This window comes from Centropristis striata, chromosome 4 (assembly GCF_030273125.1).
Source record: "Centropristis striata isolate RG_2023a ecotype Rhode Island chromosome 4, C.striata_1.0, whole genome shotgun sequence".
Lineage (NCBI taxonomy): Eukaryota > Metazoa > Chordata > Actinopteri > Perciformes > Serranidae > Centropristis > Centropristis striata.
Genome location: NC_081520.1, coordinates 31,370,502 through 31,397,247, shown reverse-complemented (window position 1 = coordinate 31,397,247; position 26,746 = coordinate 31,370,502). Strand labels below are relative to the sequence as shown.

Here is a 26,746-nt window from a genome sequence, read left to right as displayed (position 1 = left end):
GCAACTTCTCTCAGTCAGGTTGAGGTGTAGAAAGGAGTGTAGTCAGTGTCGTCAGATCCCTCTCGCTGCTCCACAGTCCAATTATGGTCTGCTCCCCGTATCGGAAACAAGATGGCGACACAAGATGGCAACGCTGAACTCGATGCTTCCAACGGGCAGTGCACAAACCAATGTGTGACGTCACGGTGACTACGTCCATTATTTATACAGTCTATGGTGGAAATATATATGTATTTTTCTGTTTTCTAGGGGTGAGCTCATGGATTGTGTGCGACGGCGACATCGACCCAGAGTGGATTGAGAGTTTGAACTCTGTGCTCGATGATAATCGGCTTTTAACAATGCCGAGTGGAGAACGCATCCAGTTCGGACCCAACGTTAATTTCCTGTTTGAGACTCATGATCTTAGCTGTGCCTCACCAGCCACCATATCCCGCATGGGAATGATCTTTCTCAGGTCAGTCAGGCGAAGCAGACACACTGTTTAAAGTGTACCATGTTCCATCTTTCTCAACTAGCCTCACAGTTCCTATTTCCCATTTTTAGCGATGAGGACATTGATGTGGGTGCCTTGGTGAAGTCGTGGTTGAAGGGTCAGCCAGAGGAGGGTCGCAATAACCTAGAAAACTGGATGGGAGACTACTTCCGACAAGCCCTGGACTGGGTCTTTAAACAGGTAGCCTTTGACCTGTCCTACTTCTACACACTTGCTCAGAAATAGTCAAACTGAATTCTAAACACACTTTTTAAACAGTTTTGCATGTACTAATCAGCATGTTTTCTGTGTATGTCAACACACGTCACACAAATGAGTGACCAATATATACAGGTGCATCTCAACAAATATAGAATATCATAGAAAAGTTTATTTATGTCAGTAATTAAATTCAAAAAGTGGAAATAACACATTATATAGATCACATACGGAATGAAACATTTCATGTCTTAATTTATTTAATTTATTCTAATTATAATGATTATGGCTTACATTTAATGAAGGCCTAAAATTCAGTGTCTCAAAAAATCTTAATATTACAGAAGACCAATTTTAAAAAGTATGTTTAATATGTAAATGTTGGCCTCTGGAAACTATGTCCATCTATATGACTCAATACTTGGTTGGGGCTGTTTGACTTGAACTACTGGAAATGGACTTTTACATGATGTTCTAATTTATTGAAAAGCACCTGTATGACTTAATCACAATGTATTTAATTCTTGACATTAGTATGGTGAAGTATGAGTATGATGAATTCACAAAAATCGACTGCAGGCACCTTTTCTGACTTTTAATCCAAATTTGCATACCCTCTTCTCTTCTTCTCTCTGATCATCAGAATGACTTTGTGGTGGACACTAGTCTGGTGGGTACAGTGTTCAATGGTCTGTCACACCTCAGTGCTGTTACAGAGAGAGGTCAGTTCATCGTTGGTCTTCTTAGGGGTTTGGGAGGAAACCTCAACCTCAAAACAAGACAGGAGTTTTCCAAAGAGGTGAGGACCCCAGTGGGTTTTTGTATTGGAAAAGGGGGACTGTAAGAGCTGTCTAGTTTAGTTGAGTATTGAAATTTTATTCATGCCTCAATCTGAAAGACTTCTTTCTTAAGTAGGTCTTCTCAACTGTAACTAATAAAAAATAGAGGGATGAGTCATCATTCAAATACTTATACATGATATGCACCTGGTGGGAATTTCTGTAATGCCACTACTCAGAAAGACATCAGTCCTTGCTCCGTGTTTGACCTTATTTCTTTTTACTTCTGTAGTTGCTGCAGTGGGCCAGAGAGAGCCCACCAAACCCCAAAAAACCACTAGATACCTACTATGACTCTGACAATGGCCATCTAGCAGCCTATACATTCCAGCGCCCCGAGGGTCTCACACTGGAACAGCTCTCTCATACACACACACTACCTGTTATTGAGACTCCAGACATGCAGAGAGGTCTGCACTGCTTCTCCCCGTGGCTCACCGCTCAGCACAGGCAGCCCTTCATGGTGGTAGGGCCAGAAGGCTGCGGAAAGGGGTAATTACACACATGCAGAGATGCAAACACAGAACACAAACATTTGCATACAGTAATCATTAACAGAGGAGGCATTTGCTCACACACACTTGCATATCATATATGGAGACACATGCATTGATTAATTGATTGATTGATTGTCTTTATTTCGAACATGCAAGCAATAAAAAAAACTAGTTTAAATATTAATAGATGAATAAATAAAAAACAAAACAAAAAAGCAAAAAAATTGAAAAAAACAGACACTTTCTGCAAGCTCGAAAGGGGGTAGGAAGAAGTAACAAAACTTATCTAGTCCTACCCCTTAACAGGTCAGTATATACATACATATATGAATAATCAATATAGTCACATACAAATATTATAAATAATTATATATATACATATACTATAAACAATTTATTTTACATTGTGAATACCTATACATGTATATTGTAAATTACTATATATATATAAATATTATAAACATAAATACAATTACCATGTATATTACAAAACTACAGTCTACATATGTCCGTGTTACAGAGGCTTTTCTAAATTTCTGTACTTTGCGAAGATGATGTCTTTATATTTGTTTTTAAACTGTCTTATGTTTTGGCTTTTCTGTACTTCCACACTTAACTTATTCCACAATTTAACTCTGTAGATGCTGATATAAAACCTTTTTTTGGTTGTGCGTGTGTGGTGGACCTCTGCATATATGTGTGTATGCATGTATACATATACAGTCATGGAAAAAATTATTAGACCACCCTTGTTTTCTTCAGTTTATTGTTCATTTTAATGCCTGGTACAGCTAAAGGTACATTTGTTTGGACAAATATAATGATAACAAAAAATAGTTCATAAGATATTAATTTAAGAGCTGATGTCTAGTCATTGTTAAAAGGTTTACATGGTCACTAAGATCTATTAACGGTGTATATGTATACCAACATATTAGCTATATTTTTCATTTGATGTGGACACACAATGCTATTTAAGTACACCCTCTAACCTTCTTATAGCCTCAAAAACTGAGATCAAACTTTTGGTTGCAATATTCTGCTGCCTATAGTTATGGAAAAAGGAATTCTTTAACTTCTTGTTCATTCTAGCCGTCATCTAGACATTTTCCATGGTTTTCTTGATAATAACCAAAACCATTTTCAATAAAACCATGGAAAATGTCTAGATATCAGCTCTTAAATTAAACTCTTATGAACTATTTTTTGTTGTTATCATTATATTTACCCAAACAAATGTACCTTTAGTTGTACCAGGCATTAAAATGAACAATAAACTGAAGAAAACAAGGGTGTTCTGATAATTTTTTCCATGACTGTACATAATAATCCAAAAAATTGCACACAAACCCTAAATCTGAATACAAACTTAGAAATACAGTCTTTTGAAAACATAATTTAAAATGTATTGAACTCATTACACCATCATACAAGTTGTACATGATCTCGCATTCACTCAAAAAATCACATTGTACTGTGTGTAGAAAACGGTTAGTGAGGAAAAGTGAATCATGGATTGTGAGGCAAAGACACTCAAAATAATACAACCACACAATTATCACTGATGTCAAAGCTTCTTTAATTCAAGACTTGACCTTTCATGCAAAGGCACCGACAAGTCAGAAGAAGGATCAGATCTGCTCGTGTGTGTGGTGTATGTGCTCGGGCGTGTGTACGTGTACACTGAGATTCTTGCCTCAAAGTAATTGCTTTCCTCCCCAGGGGGTTTGAAGAACAAGGGTCACTCAGTTTGCCTTTTACACTCCAGTTGAGTCTCACTCAACGTCTCCTTTTCTTGTCCTCTTGACTTGCTTCACTTTGTCTGAAAGGTCACTGTGCCAGTGAAGCACGGGTTTTGTCATCTTACTGTTTTGTCAAAATTAGATTTAATTAATTTACCCACACATGCACTGGACAGAGCGCGCATGCACGTGCATGAACATAATTTACTTTCCAATTATTTTCTCTGTTTCCGCCCTCACAAAATGTCTCTCTTTGCCTTTGGGTCTGTTCTGACAAACATTGTTCTCTAGATCCCAAGTGGCCCTCTTGTTAAATCCAGCACTAACATTCATCTCTTTGGATCTTAATTTCATGTAGTCCTTGCACCATCTAAAAAAATGATATGAGCTGTATAAGAGTCACAGCATTTATTGATTTGGCAGAAGTTGTTAGACCCTGGCTGATCACACACTTCTTAAAAACAAGTACATGTGTGTTTCTTGACCTTTTTTAAATGTATTGTTTTCTTTCCAGCATGCTCCTGCGCTACGCTTTCTCTCAGCTGCGGTCCACCCAAGTAGCTGTGGTTCACTGCAGTGCCCAGACGTCATCTCGCCATGTCCTACAGAAGCTCAGTCAGACCTGCCTGTTGCTCAGCTCAAACACCGGCCGAGTCTTCAGACCCAAAGACTGTGAGAACCTGGTGCTCTACCTAAAAGACATCAACCTTCCAAAACCTGACAAATGGGGGACCAGCAACCTTACTGCATTCCTGCAACAGGTAGAGAGGACATGTAAACAAAACAACATACATATAAGTGTACAAATTAATGAATAGATGATGTGATTTAGGACTACACAGTGGTGTAGTGGTTAGCGCTCTCTTCTGTGTGGAGTTTGCATTCGTTGTCCCTGTGGGTTCTCTCACACAGTCCAAAAAAACATGTGGCTTAGACTCTAAAATTGCCCGTAGGAATGAATGGGAGTGTGAATGGTTGACTGTCTCTATGTGTCAGCCCTGTGATAGTCTGGCGACCTGTCCAGGGTGTACCCCGCCTCTCGCCCAATGTCAGCTGGGATCGGCGCCAGCGGTTAAGGATAATGGATGGATGATGTGATTTTTAAAAGCAACTTTAACACTGGGTCCTGTCACATCAAGTAGGGTTCAGGGTTGTTCCATGTATAATCCATAGACTGTATAAATCATGGACGTAGTCACCATGACGTCACCCATTGGTTTGTGGACTGCCCGTTGGAAGCATCGAGTTCAGCGTTGCCATCTTGTGTCGCCATCTTGTTTCCAATACGGGGAGCAGACCATATTTGGACTGTGGAGGAGGAGAGGGATCACTGACTACACGCCTCTCTACACCTCAACCTGACTGAGAGAAGTCGCTGCTAATTCATGTTAGCATTAACTGGAGCATTAACTGGGATGTTAGTTTTGGCAAAAAACAAAACAAACTGGCCTTGTTAGCGGCCTGTCAATCAAAGGTAGCCACGCCCCAACCATATGATTCTTTATCTTCTATTTTCTTCTAAATGGGACCATTATTTACACTATTAACATCAAATTGTCTTGAAGAAATTTTTTTACTAGCGGTTGAGACCATAGTGTTGTCCTAAAAAATAATTCTGAGGTAATAAATCGAGTGGGAAGTTTTCTCATTTTGTATTGAAATGGATGAACAGAACCGCTTCTGCAGCAGCTGTCAGCGCCCCCTGCTGGAATTTTGGATTTGGAAGAATGCAGCTTAAGGCACTTCCTGGTTTGCTTCCCTGCTCAGACCCAGAGGTTGCCGCCCGGTAAAATCCCCAAAAATAATGACAGTCTTTCTTCCATCCCCTGCCTCTTTCTCTATATCCTCCCTCCAGGCTTTGACATATAAAGGATTCTATGATGAAAATCTGGAGTGGGTGAGTCTTGAAAACATCCAGGTGGTGGCCTCCATGTCAACAGGAGGAGCTGTAGGGAGCCATTCACTCACCTCCCGCTTCTCATCTATAGTCCGCATCTGCACTATAGAGTAAGTATGGTGCATCTACATTATTTTATTTGGGCAATATATGGGTGCTGAGTGTCTGATTTTACATAAAAATTGCTTGACTTCTCCCAGTAAATCATGATGAATGGCCTAATTTGGTGTAAATACCAGACTATTAATAATACTGTTAAAAGCAATTTGAAACTGCTCAATCACTATGGTCGGCTAAGTTGCAATATTCATATCTGCAGGACAGTTGGAGCAGCATCTTGGTGAATAGCATATGGCTACTGTTTCAAAATCAAAGAATACATTTATCAGTCAGATCCCTACGATGGTGTATTAGGGCCAAGTATGAAAAAAAACAAAAAGAAAACAGGGACCCTGGGGAGGGGGGTAATATTTTGCAAATTTCTGAGATCAAAGTGGCAAATCTGCGAGAAAAAAGTGAGAGATTTAAGAGATTAAAAGTGGCCAATCTGTGAGAAAAAAGTCACAGATTTACGAAATTAAAAGTGGCAAATTTGAAAAAAATCACAGATTTATGAGAAAAATAAGTCTGAAAAAATAGTGTTTTGTATTTATTAACAAAACCTCAACACACCACAGATGCCGCCCAGAAAGCAGGGGATTCCACACAGACACGTTAGTGAGGAAGTGCAACAGTATCGAACATACGCATATAAATTACAGATTTATATTTTATTGTGCAGATTTGCCACTTTTAATCTTGTGAATCTGCAACTTTTTTCTTGCAGATTTGTAACTTTAATCTCATAAATGTTCTCGAAATATTACCCCCCTTCCCCGCATCTGTATTATTATTTTTTTTTTCATACTTGGCCCTAATATGCCGTCGTAGATCCCTCACATAGAAGTGGTGCTAAATATTCTTTGTTTTTTTGAACGATTTTCCGTAAAAAAAAAAAAAATGGAATTAGGAATGACAGTTCTATTTACATTATCAAAGAGCAAGCAGGCTAAAAAAAACCAAACAGTTTCAGTGATACAAACAGCCTTGCACCTACACACACCTGCACACAACAGACTGGCTGTTCTGAAGTAAAAGCTTAGTGACAGTCACATGTGCCTCAGACAATTTTGTTTTTTATTTGCTATTTTGTATTGATAAATAAATCCTAAACACTGCGGGATTAATGATCAATGATCATGATTCAATGATAAAGATTCAGAGTCAGATTTGACTATTTAAATTCTTAGTCCAGCACTTAAACATGTATTTGCAAACACTCCCTCTAAGTTTTGTTTTCTCACCAACATCATGTTTCCCTCATCTCTCCCTGTTTCTCTGTTGGTCGCCCTCTAACCCTGACCCCGATCCCTTCTCTTTTTATTTTCCTACCATCTGTTTCTCTGCCTCTTTGCCTCTGCCTTTAGCTATCCAGACAGGGAGCAGCTGCAGACTATCTACTCAGCATACCTGCAGCCAGTTCTCCAGCATAGCCTGGGCAGCCAGGCATCCTGGGCCAGCACAGGGAAAACACACCAGCTGGCTGGCTCTCTGGTGCAGCTCTATGAACAGGTATTGGCTTGGACAGGGTCTTCCTCATGTTCACATTTTTATCCATAACAATGATACCTGATATATTGAAAGCATGAACCTAAGCATATATGTCTCCCTTATGTAACTAAATGAAGTTACTGTGTATCCCACTTAATTAGAGTCACAGATGTCACATAATTAATTATGTGACATTTCCATGTTGATAATTGGATGCATTTGTTGTATGTAAAGGTTGAGATGGAAGTTTCAACAAAACTCCAAATACTACTGAATTACAAAGACTTTTAACGTAACCTATACCCATGTGATGTGTTTTAATAAGGTTGGAGTTCTGCAGTTTAGTTGTTTAATTCTGTGGAGGACATTGTACTGACTCAGGCTATCAATGAATGAAACCCCTTATGGCTCGTTCCAAATCGCAACTAAGGAGTGCACACAGATTGTGCTTTTAGTGATTTAATATCTGTGCCATGTTTGATGCCTTTTATTATGATGAGGCAGAAACATAAGGCACTTATTTAGGTGAATCACTGTGAAGTTGACCATACAGTTAGAATATTGTCAATTGCCGGTGAATTTTGTCCTACAATATACAGTATATATGTATCATCTATCTCTCCCTGTATCTTTACTCTCAGGTGAAAGCAAAGTTTACAGTGGATGACCACAGCCACTACCTGTTTACCCCCTGTATCCTCACAGAATGGGTGCTCAGCCTTCTGCGATATGACCTCACAGCAGGTAACCCAACACACATTCAACAATGCACACGTAGTAACATGCATGTATCTAACAACTTACAACTAACAACTTTTTTGACAGGATTAAGATTATTGTTATAACTGGGGACACTCAAACTTTCTTTAAGTTCGGGAACCTGTAAGAAACTTAATTGGGAGCCAAACACACTCAACACATCGCTTGATAGGGTCCCAATACACCAGCTGTGTTGCTATGTATAGACTGGGAAGATGTGCTTTTATTAGTATAGTCATCCTGATTAATATTGCCCTACAAAGCCTAACTGCAGTAACTACGCAAAGGGTAAAACTGGGAAAAAACTGCTTTAAAGTTTTTAAGTGGCCAGCCAAATGGGTTATAGGTAGATCAGTGATATGACACTTGTTTCTACATTGATTTATTTGACCTTTTACCCCAAAAATTGTAGTTACTGCATTCTGGTTTTGCATTGCTGTAAAAGGTTCTAATAGTAATGCACAGAGTGCAGTAAATACAATGTTGTTGTCTTCTTTCAGCTTTTATATTTTGTTTTCAGTGAATAAACATTCTGAAATTGATTTTGTTATAAATGTATTTAAAAGTGTTTAACAACTCTTTTTCAAATATTTGTGTATTTTAGACTTAATATCATAAAGTAATGTTATAGTTTAGTCTTAATAAAATTTTATCTCACTTTATTACTTAATCAAATAAACTTATAATTTACATTATTCTGCTCTTCACTATTCAACACAATGAAGAAATTCAAGGCTGCACTGTATTATAGTTAAAGTGAAGTTCCTGCAGTCTGTTTTGGTTTTGAGTTGGATTTTGTAGTTACTGCAATTTTTATATCATCATTTTTTTTAAATAAAGCAAAATTGAATTCTAAATCTTTGTCACAAGATAAAACAGGCATCAAGGAGTTCATTTTTTTCAGTTATAACTCAATTTCAACCAAAAATGTAGTTACTGCAGTTAGGCTTTAAAGGGCAGTATACACTGACGTATCAATACATTTTATACATGGCCCGATGAAAATCAAATGCCGGCTTAAGGATTCTGTTTGCCACTGGGTTACATCTCTGATCTCTCTTTCCTCATATCCTCATCTGTTCTTGAATGAACTGTAGGGAATGACAGAGAGCGAGCTGTACCCAGCATGCCATTCACCGGTGTAACAGTTAACAGGGGTCCCATCTCAAGACACTGCACAGGGTGTACATAACACACTATTAATAAATATGTCTTGTAGATCTCAAGAGTTCGCATTTGACACTGCACTTCCTCGGGTCCTCAGCAACACACTCGGCAAGTGTCCAGTCGATGGAATGAAAGGTTGTTGAGAAAATGGAAGGACAGACTTAATGACAGACAGACAGACAGAGGCTGTTTTCATTTCAGTTAGATGTGGGAAACCTTAGAAAATGAAACATGTGACCCATAAGGGGCTTTCACCACATTTTCAGAGGCAATGCTGTTTGCAAACAAAAACAGCAAGTTGGACTGGATTTCTACAAATTCCTTAAGAGTCCTCACTAGAATAATTTTGCTGCCACTGGGGAACATAAAGCATTAATAACTCTGTCAGTTTTGATGCCAGAATCAAAAGGACAGCGCCAGATGGCTTAGATTCTTGTCAGTACTCCTTTTGCTCAGAGTTACTGTCTCAAACTCTCACCTTTTCCTTCATTCAATCTCTCCTCTCTCCTCTTTCCTCACTTCCTCTCTGTCACTCTTCTCTCTCCCCCTCTTTTATCATCCTCTCCCTTTGCTGTCCTTTCATCTTTCCCTCTGTCACTCTCTCTCCTTCTGCAATGTGTTCCTGCTGTGATAGTGAGTCCAATCATTTATTTTAATTAAACACGTCAGCGGACAAACTTCTCTTTTCCTATGCTCATCATTTTTTATCTTACTCTTACTTTTTCCTCCCTCTTTTCGTCTCTTGCTGCTTACCTTCTTTTTTGGTATGTAAAACCTCCCCCTATTTATCTCAATTCTGTTACTGTCTTGTTTGTATATGGTGAGTGTGCATGTGATCACAGTGGATGTATTAACAACAGATCATAAGCGTTCTCATAGCATTGATTTTTGCCTCAGCAGGCAGCTGTTTTCAGCAAAAAGTTCTAAAAACCCAAAAGTACTTTACCTGATCAGCACCAAACAGCAGACAGACACAGTTAGCAACTAGCTGGTGAACATAGTGGAGCATTTAGCAGCTTAAGAGACAGATATTTTCTTCAGGAGTTGGAAGTGACCAAAAACGGAGCTAAAATTAAGTGAACTTCAGACTTGCAAGCATGACAGCTTGGCACTTTAAGTGTTTTCTTTTCCTTAGTGGTCTTTAAAATTTAATGTGCCAGGAAAACCCTGAAGTGTCAACTGCGTCTCTGTTTGATGTTCTTCTTCCGCTTTCACAATATAATGTGGCAGACACCGCTGAAGCCAGTGGCCTGTGAGACTACAATTCTGGCCTGTCCCTGTAGTGCTCTCTTTTTAGCTAGCAGTGCTCTGCTGAGTCTTGGGGGAATTCAGTAAATTTAGTCCTACCCTGGGAGGTGCTTTTGTCATACCTGATCTCACCAAAAACAGCCCTTTGACTCATATTGAAGCTTGAGTCACGGTGTAAATACTGTGCTTGTGACTGTCTCTGACGGTTTTGAGACGTAAACAATGATGACAGTACTGGACAGACTACAAAATTGTTATTGTATGTGTAATAGTGAAAGTGAGAAACAGATAAAAAAAAGATTTCCCTTTACAGATATATCACTGTAAGTGTTTTGGTTAGACTAAAAAACAAATTAAAACAAAATCTCATCTCAAATGCATGCATGTACATGGCTTTGATTATCCTGTTGAGTATTAATCCAAGTGTGTGTGTGTGTGTGTGTGTATCTTTCTGTCTGTCCGTCTGTCTGTCTGTCTGTGTGTGTGTGTGGGGGGGGGGGGGTTCGTGTGTGTGTGTGTGTGTGTGTGTGTGTCTGTGGTGTACTCCTTTTTAGCCCAATCTAATGTGACAGACAGCGTTTTGGAGGTGGTAGCATATGAGGCCAGGAGGCTGTTCAGAGACCGTCTAGTTTCCTCCAAAGACCTTCACACTTTTGATAACATCCTCTCCTCCATCATACGGGGAGACTGGGGCTCTGATGCTCTGGACAACATGACTGGTATGAGACATATGACATACACCTTCATTCAAATCACACATACACATACAAAACAACTGATGGATTCAACAGCCCAACATTAAAATAATACTTCACTCTTGAAATGATCATTTGACTTGATTCAATTCATGCCAACATTTTTAGGTTTCTCCTCATACCTGAATAAAAGCAATTGATTGACTTTTTTTTTGACAGCTCATTTATGGCAGTTACTCAACTAATGGTCAATTTGATTACTTTAAACCAGCATGACTCTATTAAATGTTTACTTTTTCAACTGATAGACTATGCTTAACCATTAAAATTATAAACGGAACTAATATGAGTATTTACTGACACTGACCACAGGTAATAACATTTAAATTCCCTGGTTGTAGCAGGGCTGAGATGTTGGCAACTGGTTTTAAATCCTGGTTGGAGCTGGCAAGACTCCAATACTACACTCGCCTGCCAACTCCTAGTGTGACATAATTAAGAACAAAGTCATACAAGAATCAAGAGTCCTCTCAGAACCCTTAGAGGAATTAGATTAAAAGATAAATGCAGACCACAGCCTCCTTACATATAAATGTGTGTAGTTGTACTAATATATACTTGTAAGGATCCGCATAGCATCACTAGAATACTGGAAAGAGCAAGCCATAGCCAGCTTTCTTTATGCAAACTAATACTTGAAGCCAGTAAAAAAAATTAAGTTTGCTCAACTTGGACAGGTGTAATGACCAAGAACAGGTCCTGGCTGCTGAATAAATACAGTGGCTTATCTATAACCAAGGCCTTTGAAACTGAGAAAAACAAGGCTTACAGTGCTGGCAGTTAGACTGAAGACATCAGAGAGGCCTGAAGGATTAATCCTTTTCATCACATCATTACATTCAAAGCAAGCTTCCAGCTACAGTGCCATACCAAGAACCAACTCACCAGAAGTTTAAACTTCATCATCTGAGGAGCATACTTATAACACCAGTGTTCAGTGACTAAGAGACACGAAACTGCAATACCACGAGAATGTGGCACCTGACAATTACTATAGAGCACTACCTTGAAAGTGCAATAGCTTTTTTCTTGAACATTCCTGTCATTTGCTCATCCTCCCAGGCATTGCCTGGACTGCTGAATACAAACATATGCAGTCTGCATTTACATCTAACCTGTGAGAGAGCATCAGCCAAAGGCTGGTACTTTGAAACCTGTGTGAGAAATCCCTCTTCCAAATTATGGCCAAAAGTGCAGTCCACCTGCAAAACAAACACCTGCCTGCTTCTCTACAACATCTGGTCTGTTAGCTGTTGGATTTTAAAACAAATACAAATTCCTATTGCACAGGTTAAACATTCAGACACACATTTTACTGGTATAAGTTCCTTTTTGTGAGTGTACTTGCCTCTATTTAGTCTCACCTCTGTAAACAGCCTCTACTCATTTGATGTGTACACACACGGGTGTGTTACTGACAGTCTGTAATATTTCCCCCATGTGCAGATGGTTTCTATGTTTCATGGGGAGCATCTGAAGGTGCTGTGATGGCTCCAGGCCAGTCTCTACCTCCTCATGGTAAACAACTGGGACGTCTGGATTCTGCTGACCTAAAACAAGTTATACAGAAGGTACAGAGTTGGCTTTTGTTTCTGTAATTAGACCTGTTGGATTAAGTATGCACATATACATGTGTTCATGTATAGTAGTCTAGTAACTTAATATTTCCAAGTGATGTACATTTTTGCTGCTTGTTTACAATATTGAAATATTTATGCATCCTAACTTAGCCAATGTATTACCTACAATAGATGGAGGTCAACAGCCTCCCAGTTTGGAGAAGCATGTACTGCTCTGGCAAAACATATTTTAGCCACTTAAAAAAGACCCATCAAAATGCTAAGATGGTACCTTTCAAATGAAGCCTCATACATGCATTCTGGCCTTGGGCTCAGTTTCTTGTTCGTTTTTTTCGCCTTGGTTTTTAAAAGGGTGTTTTTTTAAATGGCTAAAGTAGGTTTTGTTGCTGCCGCCCGTCTGCAGCAGTACATTGCCTTGCTTCTGTGTCAGCACTCCTGCCTTCTTTTCCACATTGAGGGCTTGTCAACTGCAATGACAATGAATAAGTACCTCATACAGTCATGAAACTCTGTAATATGCTATTCTGCATAATGAGAATTTTGCTCCCATTTGTAATGAAGTATTTTTACATGGGGCTTTTGCATTTTAGCTTAGTAATTTAAGGTTCTGAATACTTCTTCTTTTATCTGCTGATGCTTCTATCTTTGTGCCTCTTTCATGTGTTTTTTTTGTCTTTGTAACTTTCACTTCATTGTATTTGTTGGAGTGTCTGTGGTGCAGCTCCTCACCTGTGTGTGTGTTCCTCCCTATGCTTCCTCTAGGGAGTCGTGCTGTACAGCCGTGATAACAGGGAGTTGGATCTCCTCCTGTTCTGGGAAGTGTGTGACTTTGTGTCCAGGGTGGAGCGCGTCCTGAGCCGACCCAGTGGCTCTCTGCTTCTGGCTGGCCGCAGTGGAGTGGGTCGGCACACAGCCACGTGCCTTGTGTCACACATGCATGGCTATACACTGTTCACGCCCAAAATCTCCCGTGGTTATAGCCTGAAGCATTTCAGCAATGATCTCAAGACGGTAAGAGTAGATTGTGTTTTTTATTGGCTCAACTTCACATTGTGCCAAATTAACCAATTTTTGCAGAATGTAGTTAGAGATAATTGGATTGTACTTGCATGCCTTTTAATTATATTCCTATCAACAGTCTATCAAGTGTTTTTTTTTTCAGATTTTAATTCCAAAATAGGTTGTTGATAGAAATACAATTCTGATTCTGTTGGGTTTTTTCCTACAAATCCTTTCCTAACTTTATACAAATATTTTTTGGACACTGCTAGTAAAGGGTTTTATGATGAGTACTGGGAAAACAGATCTGAACAAAAACAACTTATCACAGTGCAATATCACCAAAATCTGCAAAGAATTAGCTTAATAAGTCCTTGCCATTAGAAAAAAATAAACTGAGTTTTTTTGACAAGGACATAAACTAGATTTAAATATGTTAGAGAAGGATTTCCGGATGTGGGTTAAAAAAAGAGTCCAAAATCAAATTAATTAAGTCTGTTGCCTGTTGGGTGGAAAACCACAAACATACAAATCTGCAGATTTCATTCATATTTTCATTAAAGCAACTTTTTCAATTCTTAATTCTCTTTTCCTCTATCTATCTATCTATCTATCTATCTATCTATCTATCTATCTATCTATCTATCTATCTATCTATCTATCTATCTATCTATCTATCTGTCTATCTGTCTATCTGTCTATCTATCTGTCTATCTCAAAGCGTATATGCACAAATTGTTTACTAAAGGAACGTCAGTATACCTGTTGGGTGTCATGTTTACATGCATATCAAACGTATAATGTATGTTTATATAATCCATGCTGTATGTGTAGGTGATGCAGTTGGCAGGTCTGGAGGGCCAACAGGTGGTTCTACTGTTGGAAGACTATCAGTTTGTTCACCCAGCTTTCCTGGAGATGGTCAACAGCCTGCTGTCATCAGGTGTGTATTGTGTTTGTGTGTTTGTTTACTCCTACTTACATTTTTATGGGAACAGATTTAGTTAGTTAGTTAGTTAGTTACAACTTCCTCTTAAAGTAATGGTTAGATTTGGGATTAGGTTAATGTTTGTAAGAAAGAGAATGGGACATTTTGGGAAATACGCTTATTCGCTTTCTTTCTTGTTTGTATACTGGGTGGACAAGTATTTTAAAGTATCAATTCCAATTGCAATCCTTGTTTTAGAATTTACATGTTCTGGTATTGAGTGATGCTGCACTAATTATAGGCTGCAGTTTTATGGCGTCCAGGCCTTACCGTCTTGTATTTAATTTGCATTCACTTGCTCCTTTATCGGTCCCATTTCCCAAGTTGGGAAGCTGTTCTTCTGACTTTGGTATGTTCATGGGCTTTAAGTCATAGAGTGGAAACAAACAGCATGACCGCCACAAAGAAGATGTGTTGTATTTTATTGCTCGGAGCATTTAAACAACACATAGCTGTTTCCAGTATCTGTGTATCTGTATCTGTGTTATTGCCAACTTTCCAAGGTGTTGTTTTCACTTGAGGGAGCATTCAATTAACGAATTAATTTTCCCAGTGGGCAACACATTTTTCCGATTATTCCGACACCGCATGAATGCAGCAATTGGCTCTTCTGAGAGATGCTAGTGTTTAAGGAGCACACACTGGTAATTTCTTTTTGTGTGTGTTTGCGTTGTGTATCAGGTGAAGTTCCAGGTCTGTACACCCCAGAAGAAGTGGAGCCTCTCCTCTCCTCCCTCAAAGATGCTGCTTCTCAGGATGGATTCACTGGACCTCTCTACAACTACTTTTCTCACAGTAAGTACTGTATATTTATTAACAGCCCGATCTGTTTCCAACTATGTGGTATATTTTATATGATGATCCTCATCTGAATGCACAGAGTCGCTCATAAAGTTGGAATAAAATATATATTTTTTACCTCTTTCCATGAAGGAATTTTGACAACGTGATTTCTTCTTGACAGACAAAGTGTATATCTTCTCAAAAGTTTTCAAATCAATCTCTTCCAAACGTATCACAATGAAAACGAAACCATAATTAACAAAGGATTGTGTCTGAAAACAAAATTATTCCAACTTTAATGGTGACAATGCGAAAGTCTACAACATTTCTCATTTCTTTGTTCTTTGATCTGTTCTCTGTTCTTCCCTGCTGTGCACTGGTGTGTTTACTGTAGAAATGCTGCAGTGTTGCTGAGGTTGAGGTTGCTGCGAGAGAATACAATCAGTAGCTCTATTATTGTCAAAGTAAACCCACACAAGAGCTCCCTTTTCACCTTCACTATCTAACTCTGTCAGCAAGGTACAAGCTAAAAGGGACAATATCAGTGACATGAAAACTAGTGCCTGTCTTCACAGAGATCCTTGCTGTCACTGTTTCCTGCTCATTTGCTGTGTCTGAAGCTGCATTTTGTGATTAACTCCTCCACTGTTTTTATACCCCTAACTATTGCTGCTTTCCGTATCACACCCTTTTAGGAATCCAGAAGAACCTTCACATTGTTTTGATCATGGACTGCTCCAACTCAAACTTCACCATCAACTGTGAGAGCAACCCAGCTTTCTATCGCAGGTGTTCTGTCCAGTGGATGGAGGGATGGTCTGAAAGCAGCATGAAGAAGGTCAGTGGAGGAGGAACAAGTACACTGACCAAATCAAAATCACATATTACATCATAGCTGATAAGGCAAATATATATACAGTCATGGAAAAAAATATTAGACCATTGTTTTCTTTAATTTCATGTTCATTTTAATGCCTGGTACAACTAAAGGTACATTTGTTTGGACAAATATAATGATAACAACAAAAATAGCTGATACGAGTTTAATTTGAGAGCTGATTTCTTGATAATGACAAAAAATCATTATCAGAAAACCGTTGGAAATGTCTAGATATCAGCTTTCAAATTAAACTCTTCTAAGCTATTTTTGTTGTATTTTAGTTGTACCAGGCATTAAATGAACAAGAAAGCAAGGAGAAAACAAGGGTGGTCTAATCATTTTTTCCATGACTGTAATTAAAGCATGGAGTAAGATTTACCTATACCTGCTGGTAACATTGAGACACAGACTTCTGCTGCCTTTTTGCACAGACAGTTAATCTGCTGCAGCCCTATACATACAAGTATCCAGTAGCTTCATATTCAGTGTTGATCTTATCAATGTAGGACAGAAGTATATTTGCTCACGCAGTTGGCAGAGACTGTGGTCCCTGAAATTGAAAATTGAAAACTTGACACATTTTTTTCAAAATGCAGGTGAGATAGGAAAGTTTTCCATGCATGCATCAATGCCTTCTTTCTAACTTTCACATCTGATGTATCAACATATACTTTTTTTAGATTCCTGAGCTGCTGCTGGCAAAGACTGAAGGAGGACGGGAGGAGAATGAAAGGGAAATGGTCACAAAGGGGAAAAGCTCAGGTAGCATATGTACATATTCAAATCTATAAATATTTGGAAAATGTTGCAATTTGATTAAATTAGCATTTTGAATTGTTAAAAAACTGAAGCTTAATAACAATATTTCTAGCTGTATTTGGCTGTTTTTTGTTTCGAAAGTGACCTCCCTAATTTAAAACAGTTTGTGCTCACAAGCTTTCTCATCCTCTGCTCCCAGCAGGGTCTGCTCAGGGAGACTTGTGTCGTTTGTTCCTGATGGTCCATGAGTCATGCAGAGAACATGGTGCAACACCCAGCCAGTACATGGCCTTTCTGCATGTTTACACTGCATTATTTAGCCGGAAGCAGAGCCAGCTCACAACGAGGCAACAGCATCTGCAGGTACAATATCAGCTATATAACAAGCTCCATATGCACAGAGAGTTTTTGTGTACCTCAAAAAATAAATGCAAAAGCATGTTGTGTGAGTTACTTAATATATGCATATTGTATGTATCAAATAAATAAAAGTAAACAGTCGTTAGTTGGAGGTACATGTATCATGTGGGCATGACTTCATATATAAACTATAGGAGTAGGAGAATATGTATTTCAAGCTGATTTTACCTAAATGTTGAGAACTGATGAGCTTTAATTTTTGTGTAAAGCTGTCTGCTTTATTAATTGCTGAATGATTCTAACGACCATTAAAAAAATAACGGCATAAAGAATAAAGCTCATTTTATCTTAATTGGAAATGCAGTGTGTGTCTATAAGTGGGCTCTTTCCCTTAGTTTTACGAGCACTATTGGACTTTAGATTTTTTTTTTGTGAATCTGACTCATATTTCATGTCTCTCACATCTTTTGTTTGACTTGTGTCCGCAGGCAGGCGTGTCCAAGTTGAATGAAGCTAAAGCATTGGTGGATGAGTTGAAGAGGCGGGCTGCAGAGCAGAGTGCACTGCTGAAGACCAAACAACAGGAGGCAGATTCTGCCCTGCAGGAGATTACCACGTCCATGCAGGTGTTTGTGCTTGTGTGTGTGTGTGTGTGTGTGCAACTTTGACACTCCGAGGCAGGCAGGACAGAGGTCCTGGAAGGTTTCATGTCTCCTCCAAGTTATATCTGTCCTCCACTGAACTCTCATTGCAGCCCTTCTCTTCTCTTCTCTTCTCTTCTCTTCTCTTCTCTTCTCTTCTCTTCTCTTCTCTTCTCTTCTCTTCTCTTCTCTTCTCTTCTCTTCTCTTCTCTTCTCTTCTCTTCTCTTCTCTTCTCTTCTCTTCTCTTCTCTTCTCTTCTCTTCTCTTCTCTTCTCTTCTCTTCTCTTCTCTTCTCTTCTCTTCTCTTCTCTTCTCTTTTCTTCTCTCCTCTTCTCTTCTCTCTGCCTCCCCTCATCTACATTGTAAAATACAAGCAACTTTTTTTGTGTATTTCCCATGACTGAGCCTCCCCTGCTGTGAAGATGCTATTTATTTAGTTTGTTTGCCTCTGCGCAATTGTTTGTTCTGTGACTTCTCATCCAGTGTTTTCTATCATCTCCTGATATCCAGCTTCCCTTTTCCTTCTGCTGGCTCTGTCTGAAAGATGGATGGATGTATGGATAGATGTATGGAGGGAAAAGAGAAGCTCAACCCTGTTCATTAGTTATGATATCCTTCTATCTTCCTCTCTGTGGGGGAATTGGCTTTTTGTGTTGATGGAGTGAAGGAGGGAGAGAGAAGAAACGAGTAACAGAAGAAGGAAAAACTGTCAGCAGAGTGATAATTAACGACTAGGCTCTGTCCCTTTGGGCTGTAGCAGCTCTGTCTCCTGTAGAGATGGAGACAGCGGGGGAACGCAAAAAAAAAATGGAGAAGACTGGGACGAAAGAGAAGAAGATGAAAACAAACTATTTGGAAAGAAAGCGTGATAAAAGTGCTGAGGCAAAGGAAACAGTAGAGCAAAGTCAGAAGGAGAAGGAATGAGATTTGGAGAGGGAATAGGGAAAGATGTAGTATCTAGGAAAGGGAGTTTGACAGGAGGAGAATTGGAGGAATGGGAAGACGGTCATGAAGAGATTAGTTTGGGATGAGGGTGAGATGTGATAAGACGAATAGATTCCAGGGATAGAGAGGTGAGAGAGAGGAAAATGATGCTGCCAAACATTCATCTCTTTTTATCCTCGATGATGTGTCTGACTCTGACTGTTCCTAAACCAAATCTTTGATCTTTACTCAGAGGCGGAGTGGGGCTGTAAGTCTGACACATCTAAGAAGTGAACTACTGAAAAAGAGACTCATTTACATTTAAAAGGTTGTTTAGAAAGCTTCAAGTTGTAAAATCTCTAGGTCAGGGGTTAAGTGCTCTTGGTGAGTAGCAAGTTGAAGAAAGTGGAGTCTCTATTAGCCCTGTTTTCACTGCATGGCACAGCTCTGCTTGATTCGACTCACTTTGGGTAAAAGGTCCTTTTATCTATTTCATTTTCCACCCCGACAGTGTAGGCGGAATTCTCAGCAGATTGCTATAGCACTGCCACATGAAACTGCTGTGACATCATCTTCAATGTGCCACTCGCTGATACTTTAATCTGCAACCAAACGAAGGAACGTCCGTACACTGTAGTGTACGATGTACTTTTGCTGGCTCCCTTTTTAAAATTCTGGGGCTAGTGGCTAAAAAAGGTCTGATGGTTATTTATGATAGCCTGGCTAGCTGCACAATAATGGTGGGTTAGTGCGGGATGTACTGTCACAGTTATGAGGATTCACTTCAGAATTTTAAGCCTTTTGAAAGCTGTAATTTTAATCCAACACAACAAACTTCATATTATATTTTTGGTTACCCAGAATGCCAGTGACCAGAAGACAGAAATGGAAAAGATTAAAGGGAAGATGGCTCATGAAGTGTCCAAGATTGAAGAGAGAAAGACCAAAATAGATCATGAGCTGAAGGAAGTGCAGGTAAGTTTGACTTGTTCAGTCAGTATGACATAAGAAGTCAGTTACCAGAAATACAAATACCTACAACAGCCCTCTACCTTTTTCATACTTGTCATCTTAGCTGTATTAATCCCTTTTTTACCTCTGTATCTCTCCCTATTCTTGCATCACTCCCCTCTAGCCTTTGGTAGATGAAGCAAAGCGTGCAGTTGGAAACATCAAGCCTGAAGCTCTGTCTGAGATCCGCTCCCTCCGCATGCCCCCTGATGTCATCAGAGACATCCTGGAGGGGGTACTGAGACTGATGGGTATCTTTGACACCTCCTGGGTCAGCATGAAGAGGTGAGGGGGATGACAAGAATGTGTAACAGGATAGACAGGAAAAGGGTAAAAATGAAGGATGGATAGATGAATGAAGAGAACGTTACGCCGTTGGGAGCAATTAATCTGACGAGGATCTTCAACACCTTTTGGGTTACCGAAAAGAGGTGTGAGGAGACGATGGGGTGTTGAGGGATGGTCGGGGACGGAGAAAGAACAGGATGGAAGATTTTGAACAGCAAGGAAATGATGAAGAGTGGAACCTTTGTACCTGAGTTAATATGACAATGTGAAAACTTTAGAATTTTTCAATTGGAAAGCCACTCAAACCATTAATATGTGCTCAAGTTTCTGCTACATTCAAGACAGAATATTCTAATTTGTCATAAGGCTGGGTGATATATCAATATAAAAAATATATCTATTATGATATTGATATATTTTTAAATTTGATATGGAGTTAGACCATATCGCCTATATCAATATAGTTAATGTTTCCCCCTTTTTTATATATAAATGCTGCCCTTACTAGGGTTTGTCATATTTAGTTATTTTGTATTTTTATTTTATATTTATGTTCGTTATTCTTTTCTCATATAAATATATTCATTTCAGAAAAAAGATTTGCTTATTGTATTTCATAGGCTATTTTTATTTTAGATATTTTTTTTATTTAAATGTGCACTTTATGGAGCTTTGATTTAAAAAAAAAAAAAAAAAAGAAGGTACTCCTGTTGTTATCCAGTTTTATGTTCACTTAAATAAACGGTATCAATAAAACTAATTATGACATGTCATATTTGACTTTGACTGAACATTTGCTCTCACGTTGCGATAAAAATATTGGGATATATATCTTATATCGATATTCAGCCTAAATATATCAGGATAAGACTTTTGGTCCATATCGCCCAGCCCTAATTTGTCATCTCATTCAAATGTTGATATTTTTACATTACATGTCATTTAGCAGACGCTTTCGTCCAAAGCGACTTACAATACATTTTTAATAATAAATATGACAAAGTATGTAATTGTGTGTGTTTCTCATGGACATGCTGCATGGCTGAGTTTATGCAATTCCTTTGTATTTCAATGTTAAATTTAGCTTTTGGTACGAGTCACTCATCTGACCCTGGGCAAGTTTAGAGGGGATCAGACAGACAAAAATCATTCTGCACTGCTAATGACTCGTGTTAATTGGGTGAGCAGACTCTGAGCACTGCAAGTAACAAAGAGAGTGAGTGAGTGTGTTTGCGTGTATGTGTGTGTGCAACTTGTCATGAGGAACAAAGAGAATACATTGCAACTGTTTGTGCTTAATTAGAGATGAAAAAACTTTGGGTTTCATAATTTTAGGCTTGGATTAACATTAACTTCCTCATTTTCTGATAGAAATTCACTTCATGCTCTCTCCCTCTCCAATAATTTGTCTCCCTATCACTTCTTTGCTTTATTGCCATGACATGTAACTCTCATCAAACATCAAACTGTCAGACACAACATTCATTTGCTTTATTTGTCACCTGTTCATGTCCAATCCTCTGTCTCTTCCTTGATCTTTTTTCCTTTTCCCATTTTTAATGCAGCTTCCTGGCGAAACGTGGTGTGAGGGAGGACATAGCTACATTTGAGGCGAGGAACATCACCCCTGAGATTCGCCAGAGTGTGGAAGAGCTGCTCAACAGGAACAAAGCCTCCTTCGATCCCAAGGTCAGTTAGTCACGATAGGAGAATAACAATTACATGTATGGTTGGTGGATGTTATTAACCCCTTGTTGATTTGTTTTTGGCTGGAGCTTGGATTGTTGTTTCTGACTTCTGATGCTGTTGTTGTTACCGTCAGAATGCGAAGCGTGCAAGTGCAGCAGCTGCTCCTCTGGCTGCCTGGGTCAAAGCCAACGTCCAATACTCCCACGTCCTGGAGAGGATCGAGCCACTGGAGAGAGAGCAGGCTGGACTACTGGAGTAGGAACACACATATGCAAACACTACACAACCACACACCTGATCATTAGCTGTTTCAAGCTGCAGATTTTGGCGGAAATAAAAGAAGATTGCAGGCTTGTCAGTGATTCTTGGTCTCATTCTGATAGCTCGTACTTATGCTGTCTTACTAATGACACACACTGTTGACACTGTGTTTTTTCATGTCCAGAAACCTGAGGAAGACGGAGAGTCGGAAGAATAAGCTGGAGGACCAGCTCAACTCTGTTGGAGCCAAAGTCAACGAGTTGAAAGAGAAGTATGCCTCCTTCCAGCCTTTGATTCTGTTTTCACTGTATTTCATCTGTGAAAAACATCTACTGGCTGTAACCTTATCATAAATTACCTATGTCATGTTTTCTGTAGAGACTGACATTGTTTTCGCTGCCTGTATTATTTCACCTTATAATTTTACGTTTTGACTGATCAGTCACACTACTTCTCAAGTTGTAGTTCAGCAAAGGTGAACTTGGCACTACAATTGTGACTGAGCCCCTTAGCTCTCTCTGTTGCTCCTTTTTTCAAAATCTTCAACTTTTTCTTTTCTTTTTTCTTTCCTGCCGTTAATCTTCTTAATCATCCCTGTTCATACACTCATTTCTTAAGTGTGTGAGGCAGGCTGAGAGATTTCCTACTTGCACAGGCCATTCCCCTCATCTCCTCCCTTCTCCTAAGTAGTCTCTTGGCAGCTCACCTCACCTCACCTCACCTCACCTCACCTCACCTCACCTCACCTCAGTTTTTGTCTGTCAAATTCCACGTCATATTTGTATTCTGCTGCATGGAAGGAGCTACAAATGGTTTATATATCAGAAAAAATATTTTAGGTTTTCAACCTATTTGATCTATCTTTGGCAGATTTGACAAATATCAACATAAATTTCCATCTGGCAAATCTTCACTGATTCCAACTCAAACACATTTCCCTAATTGCATATATATTTTCCTCCTTCTTACTCTTTTCCTCAGGTTTCAGTGTCATACTACAGAGGCAGCTAAGTTGGAGGCTGAGGTGACAAAAGCTCAGGACACAATCACTGCCGCCCAGCAGCTCATATCACAACTGGACGGAGAACACACACGGTGGAATGCACAGGTAGTCTGTTGATGTGTGTATTGGTGTGGAAGGTTATACACATTTACTAAGAAAGGGGCTCATTTACAATGTAACAGCAACAGGAAGTGTGTGTGTGTGTGTGTGTGTGTGTGTGTGTGACAGGGGGATGTATCCTGCTGTCTTGGGTCCCTTCTGGCTGTTTTTACTCCTCTCTGCAGCATCTGTCTGCACCTTAATTAAAACACTCAATCTCTTCCTGACACACACACATACTCGCACACACCCTCAAACTCACTGCTTCCCTCAAGGCCGGCACCGAAGAGCCAGTTTACTCTCTACTCACGTATTTCCATATACTCACACATACACATTTCATCACTAACTCTTGCACACTATGCAGTAGCTGTGGTTGGCTATATGTTAATGCCTCTGGGTTGTGTTTCAAGAGGGGAGGGCCACATAGAGAGAGGGGTGCAGAAATTGATACATGTTTTGAGTTGAAGTATAGAATGTGCAGGTGTAAGAAGTACTCAAATACTTTACTTAAAAGTAGAAAATTATGGTTTGTAAATACTCAATTACACTAAAAGTTCTGAATTCAGAATGAGGGCTGAACCATTTATCAGAGTTTTATAGTAATCACAATATGGACTAGTGCAATGTCCAAACCACAGGAGCCACTATATTTGTTTAATGGCAAGATGGTGTTAAAATGCCATTCTGAATTAAGCGATGTGGTGCTGCAGCGTTCAATGAAATCGAGAATAATGATGCGGAAATGACCTTTCCCTCCAATGTTGTGAATCATATCGTAATTGCAATATCAGTCAAATACGCACAATTAAATATTTTTTCCAAATTGTTCAGCCCGATTAAAATTGATACTAAAGTAAAAGTTACTTCTGACTTACAGAAGTAAGTCAGCAAAATGTACTTAAAGATAAAAGGATTCATAATGCAGAATGGCTCCTTTCAAAGTGTTAAATTATTACAGAATATTATATTTTTCTCTTTTTCTCACATGAAATATACATGTCAGAGCATTTTCATATTGCTGATCCTTAAAGTGGATATTAGTAGTATAGTACTGTATCATATCATATAAGCATACTATTATATGTAGAGTAAAAAAGATTAAAAAGTACAATATATCCCTTTGAAATAAAATACTGAAAATACTCATGTAAAGTATGTCAAAATTGGACTTCCACCCATTATTGCCACCACTAAGAATGTGTCTGGATGTTTGACAGCGAGCATTTTAACAGTAGAGGAGAGAGTAGATTATTTGCCAAACATGTGCATGTGCATTTGCAATCCCCTGACATGCTACTAGATTGTGTTCCTGCATTGTTAAGTTACTATATTTTGTGTTCTTGTCAGAATCAGAGTAAACATTTTTGCATTGCATTGATTATTCTTCCCTCTGATTCCTCCCAGTCCTTGCAATGCACTTCCCTTTCTTGTCATTTTCTTTATATATATCGATATATATATAGATAGATATATCGGTTGATCGATATCAAAGGCCGATATTGGCCTTTCGGGCTCGATGTATATGTGCCTTAAAACTAGAACTGTAAAAAAAATGTTTTGGCATGATTTAAAAATGGTAGAATAGAATACAATAGAATAGCCTTTTTTCCAACTCCTAATTGGTGCATTAAACCATTAAGAACAACAATGCAAAAACAACTTAAGGACAATAAAGGTATAAAGGTATAAAAGGTATAAAAAATATCACAAACAAGAATAAATATTGAAATGGCATGAAGATATTGGAATATAGAATAAATAGCTATGTTAATGGGAAAGGAGGAGAATGAGGAGGAGTGGTAGCATACAGAGGTAATGTTATTAGATAATATGAATATAATAATGTGTTGGCTATTATGTTTTTATTCTTTTTTTTTAAATAGTCAGAAATTGACTGACACTGAACAGATATGATGTTTATTTAGTTATTTACTTTATTCCTTTTTATTCTTTATTTTCTCAGTTATCATTCATAGAATTGTTTTATGTTTAAGAAAGTAGCTCTCTGTGCACATTTGCAGAGTGGTGAAAAATCTGTGCATATTCCCAAATATGGTCTTTTTTCATTCGAGCTAAAAAAAATAAATACTATATTGACCACCATATTGGCTATAGATTAATTAACCCCCTTAAAAATCAGTATCAGTATCGCATCAGTCTCAAAAATCCCATATCAGTATTTACTTATTTGACCCTAATCACCTGCCTGTCTCTCTTTCTATCAGATGTCTGAGATAAAGAATGAGCTGGATACGCTCCCTATGAGGGCCATGCTTGCTGCAGCCTTCATCACCTATCTGTCTGCAGCTCCTGAAGACCGTAGAAGACACTCTCTAGAGACATGGATGGCTCAGTCTGGGCTACAGAGTAAATATACTACACTTGTAATATTTAAGGCCAACACATTAGCACCAGCATGTGCTAATCAGCCTACACAAACGTACCGCTACCCACACAAATGGCACAATATACTATGTTGATACATAATGGTATATATACAACAGTTATAAGCTCCTGAGACTACTTAATATCAATGCTGATAAAATTAATAATAAAGATGCTTGGTTACCATTTCAGACGTCAAGTTTACAATTTACACTAAAGTAATGACCAATATTCCAAATCATGTTTATGTTTTGTCTTAAAATCTTTATATCATGTGAGAAAACCCACAAATACAAATATAAAAAACTCACATATACTAACAATCACTCATTAGGGATTACATGACTTAATAATCCTGTTTTTCAGCACTGGGTTTTACTCCTCATCTGCCAAGCATAATCACCTTAATTTGTCAGCTCTTCTATTCAAATATTAATATTCCATCCACACAAATGAACCTGTAAAATATGTGCAGTCTCTCCCAGCACTTATTGTTGTCTTTATTAATAGCTATGACTTTATATTTCCCAGGTGGCTTCAGCATGTAAATCTCAAACAGCTGAAAAATCCAGTTGACCCGACATGGTTTCTAAATCCTTATGTCCATCGAATGGCTTCTCCACAGATTAGTTGTTAAGATTTAGTGACCCCACTTAATTCGTAATATGATGTCACTACATTCACTACTGATGAATTGTCACTTACTACAATATCTAAGGTATAATCAGCAACAAATAAGCATGTGCGTTTGTGTTATGTGTTTGCATCAGAGTTTGACTTGCGGTCATTCCTGTGCTCGGAGAGTGAGCAGTTGATATGGAAGAGTCAAGGCCTGCCATCGGATGACCTCTCCATGGAAAATGCACTTGTCATACTACAGGTTAGACTTCTATTTGCCTGTCTG

At 38.7% G+C, this 26,746-nt stretch overlaps 1 protein-coding gene across 1 annotated transcript in view; it reads left to right on the top strand.

The window, feature by feature from the left end:
- dync2h1 (dynein cytoplasmic 2 heavy chain 1) overlaps positions 1-26,746 on the top strand; it is a 134,054-nt gene that overhangs the window by 33,270 nt on the left and 74,038 nt on the right. Inside the window, exons 44-68 of the mRNA XM_059330987.1 lie at positions 250-457; positions 547-676; positions 1,338-1,493; positions 1,766-2,025; positions 4,287-4,533; positions 5,628-5,779; positions 7,136-7,280; positions 7,901-8,003; positions 11,006-11,152; positions 12,635-12,759; positions 13,531-13,779; positions 14,602-14,710; positions 15,437-15,550; positions 16,234-16,376; positions 17,099-17,180; positions 17,377-17,540; positions 18,026-18,163; positions 19,965-20,078; positions 20,239-20,399; positions 21,968-22,091; positions 22,225-22,346; positions 22,537-22,623; positions 23,334-23,460; positions 25,683-25,824; positions 26,613-26,722. Of these exons, the coding sequence (XP_059186970.1) occupies positions 250-457; positions 547-676; positions 1,338-1,493; positions 1,766-2,025; positions 4,287-4,533; positions 5,628-5,779; positions 7,136-7,280; positions 7,901-8,003; positions 11,006-11,152; positions 12,635-12,759; positions 13,531-13,779; positions 14,602-14,710; positions 15,437-15,550; positions 16,234-16,376; positions 17,099-17,180; positions 17,377-17,540; positions 18,026-18,163; positions 19,965-20,078; positions 20,239-20,399; positions 21,968-22,091; positions 22,225-22,346; positions 22,537-22,623; positions 23,334-23,460; positions 25,683-25,824; positions 26,613-26,722 (3,659 nt within the window). The remainder of the gene's footprint in view (positions 1-249; positions 458-546; positions 677-1,337; positions 1,494-1,765; positions 2,026-4,286; positions 4,534-5,627; positions 5,780-7,135; positions 7,281-7,900; positions 8,004-11,005; positions 11,153-12,634; positions 12,760-13,530; positions 13,780-14,601; positions 14,711-15,436; positions 15,551-16,233; positions 16,377-17,098; positions 17,181-17,376; positions 17,541-18,025; positions 18,164-19,964; positions 20,079-20,238; positions 20,400-21,967; positions 22,092-22,224; positions 22,347-22,536; positions 22,624-23,333; positions 23,461-25,682; positions 25,825-26,612; positions 26,723-26,746) is intronic.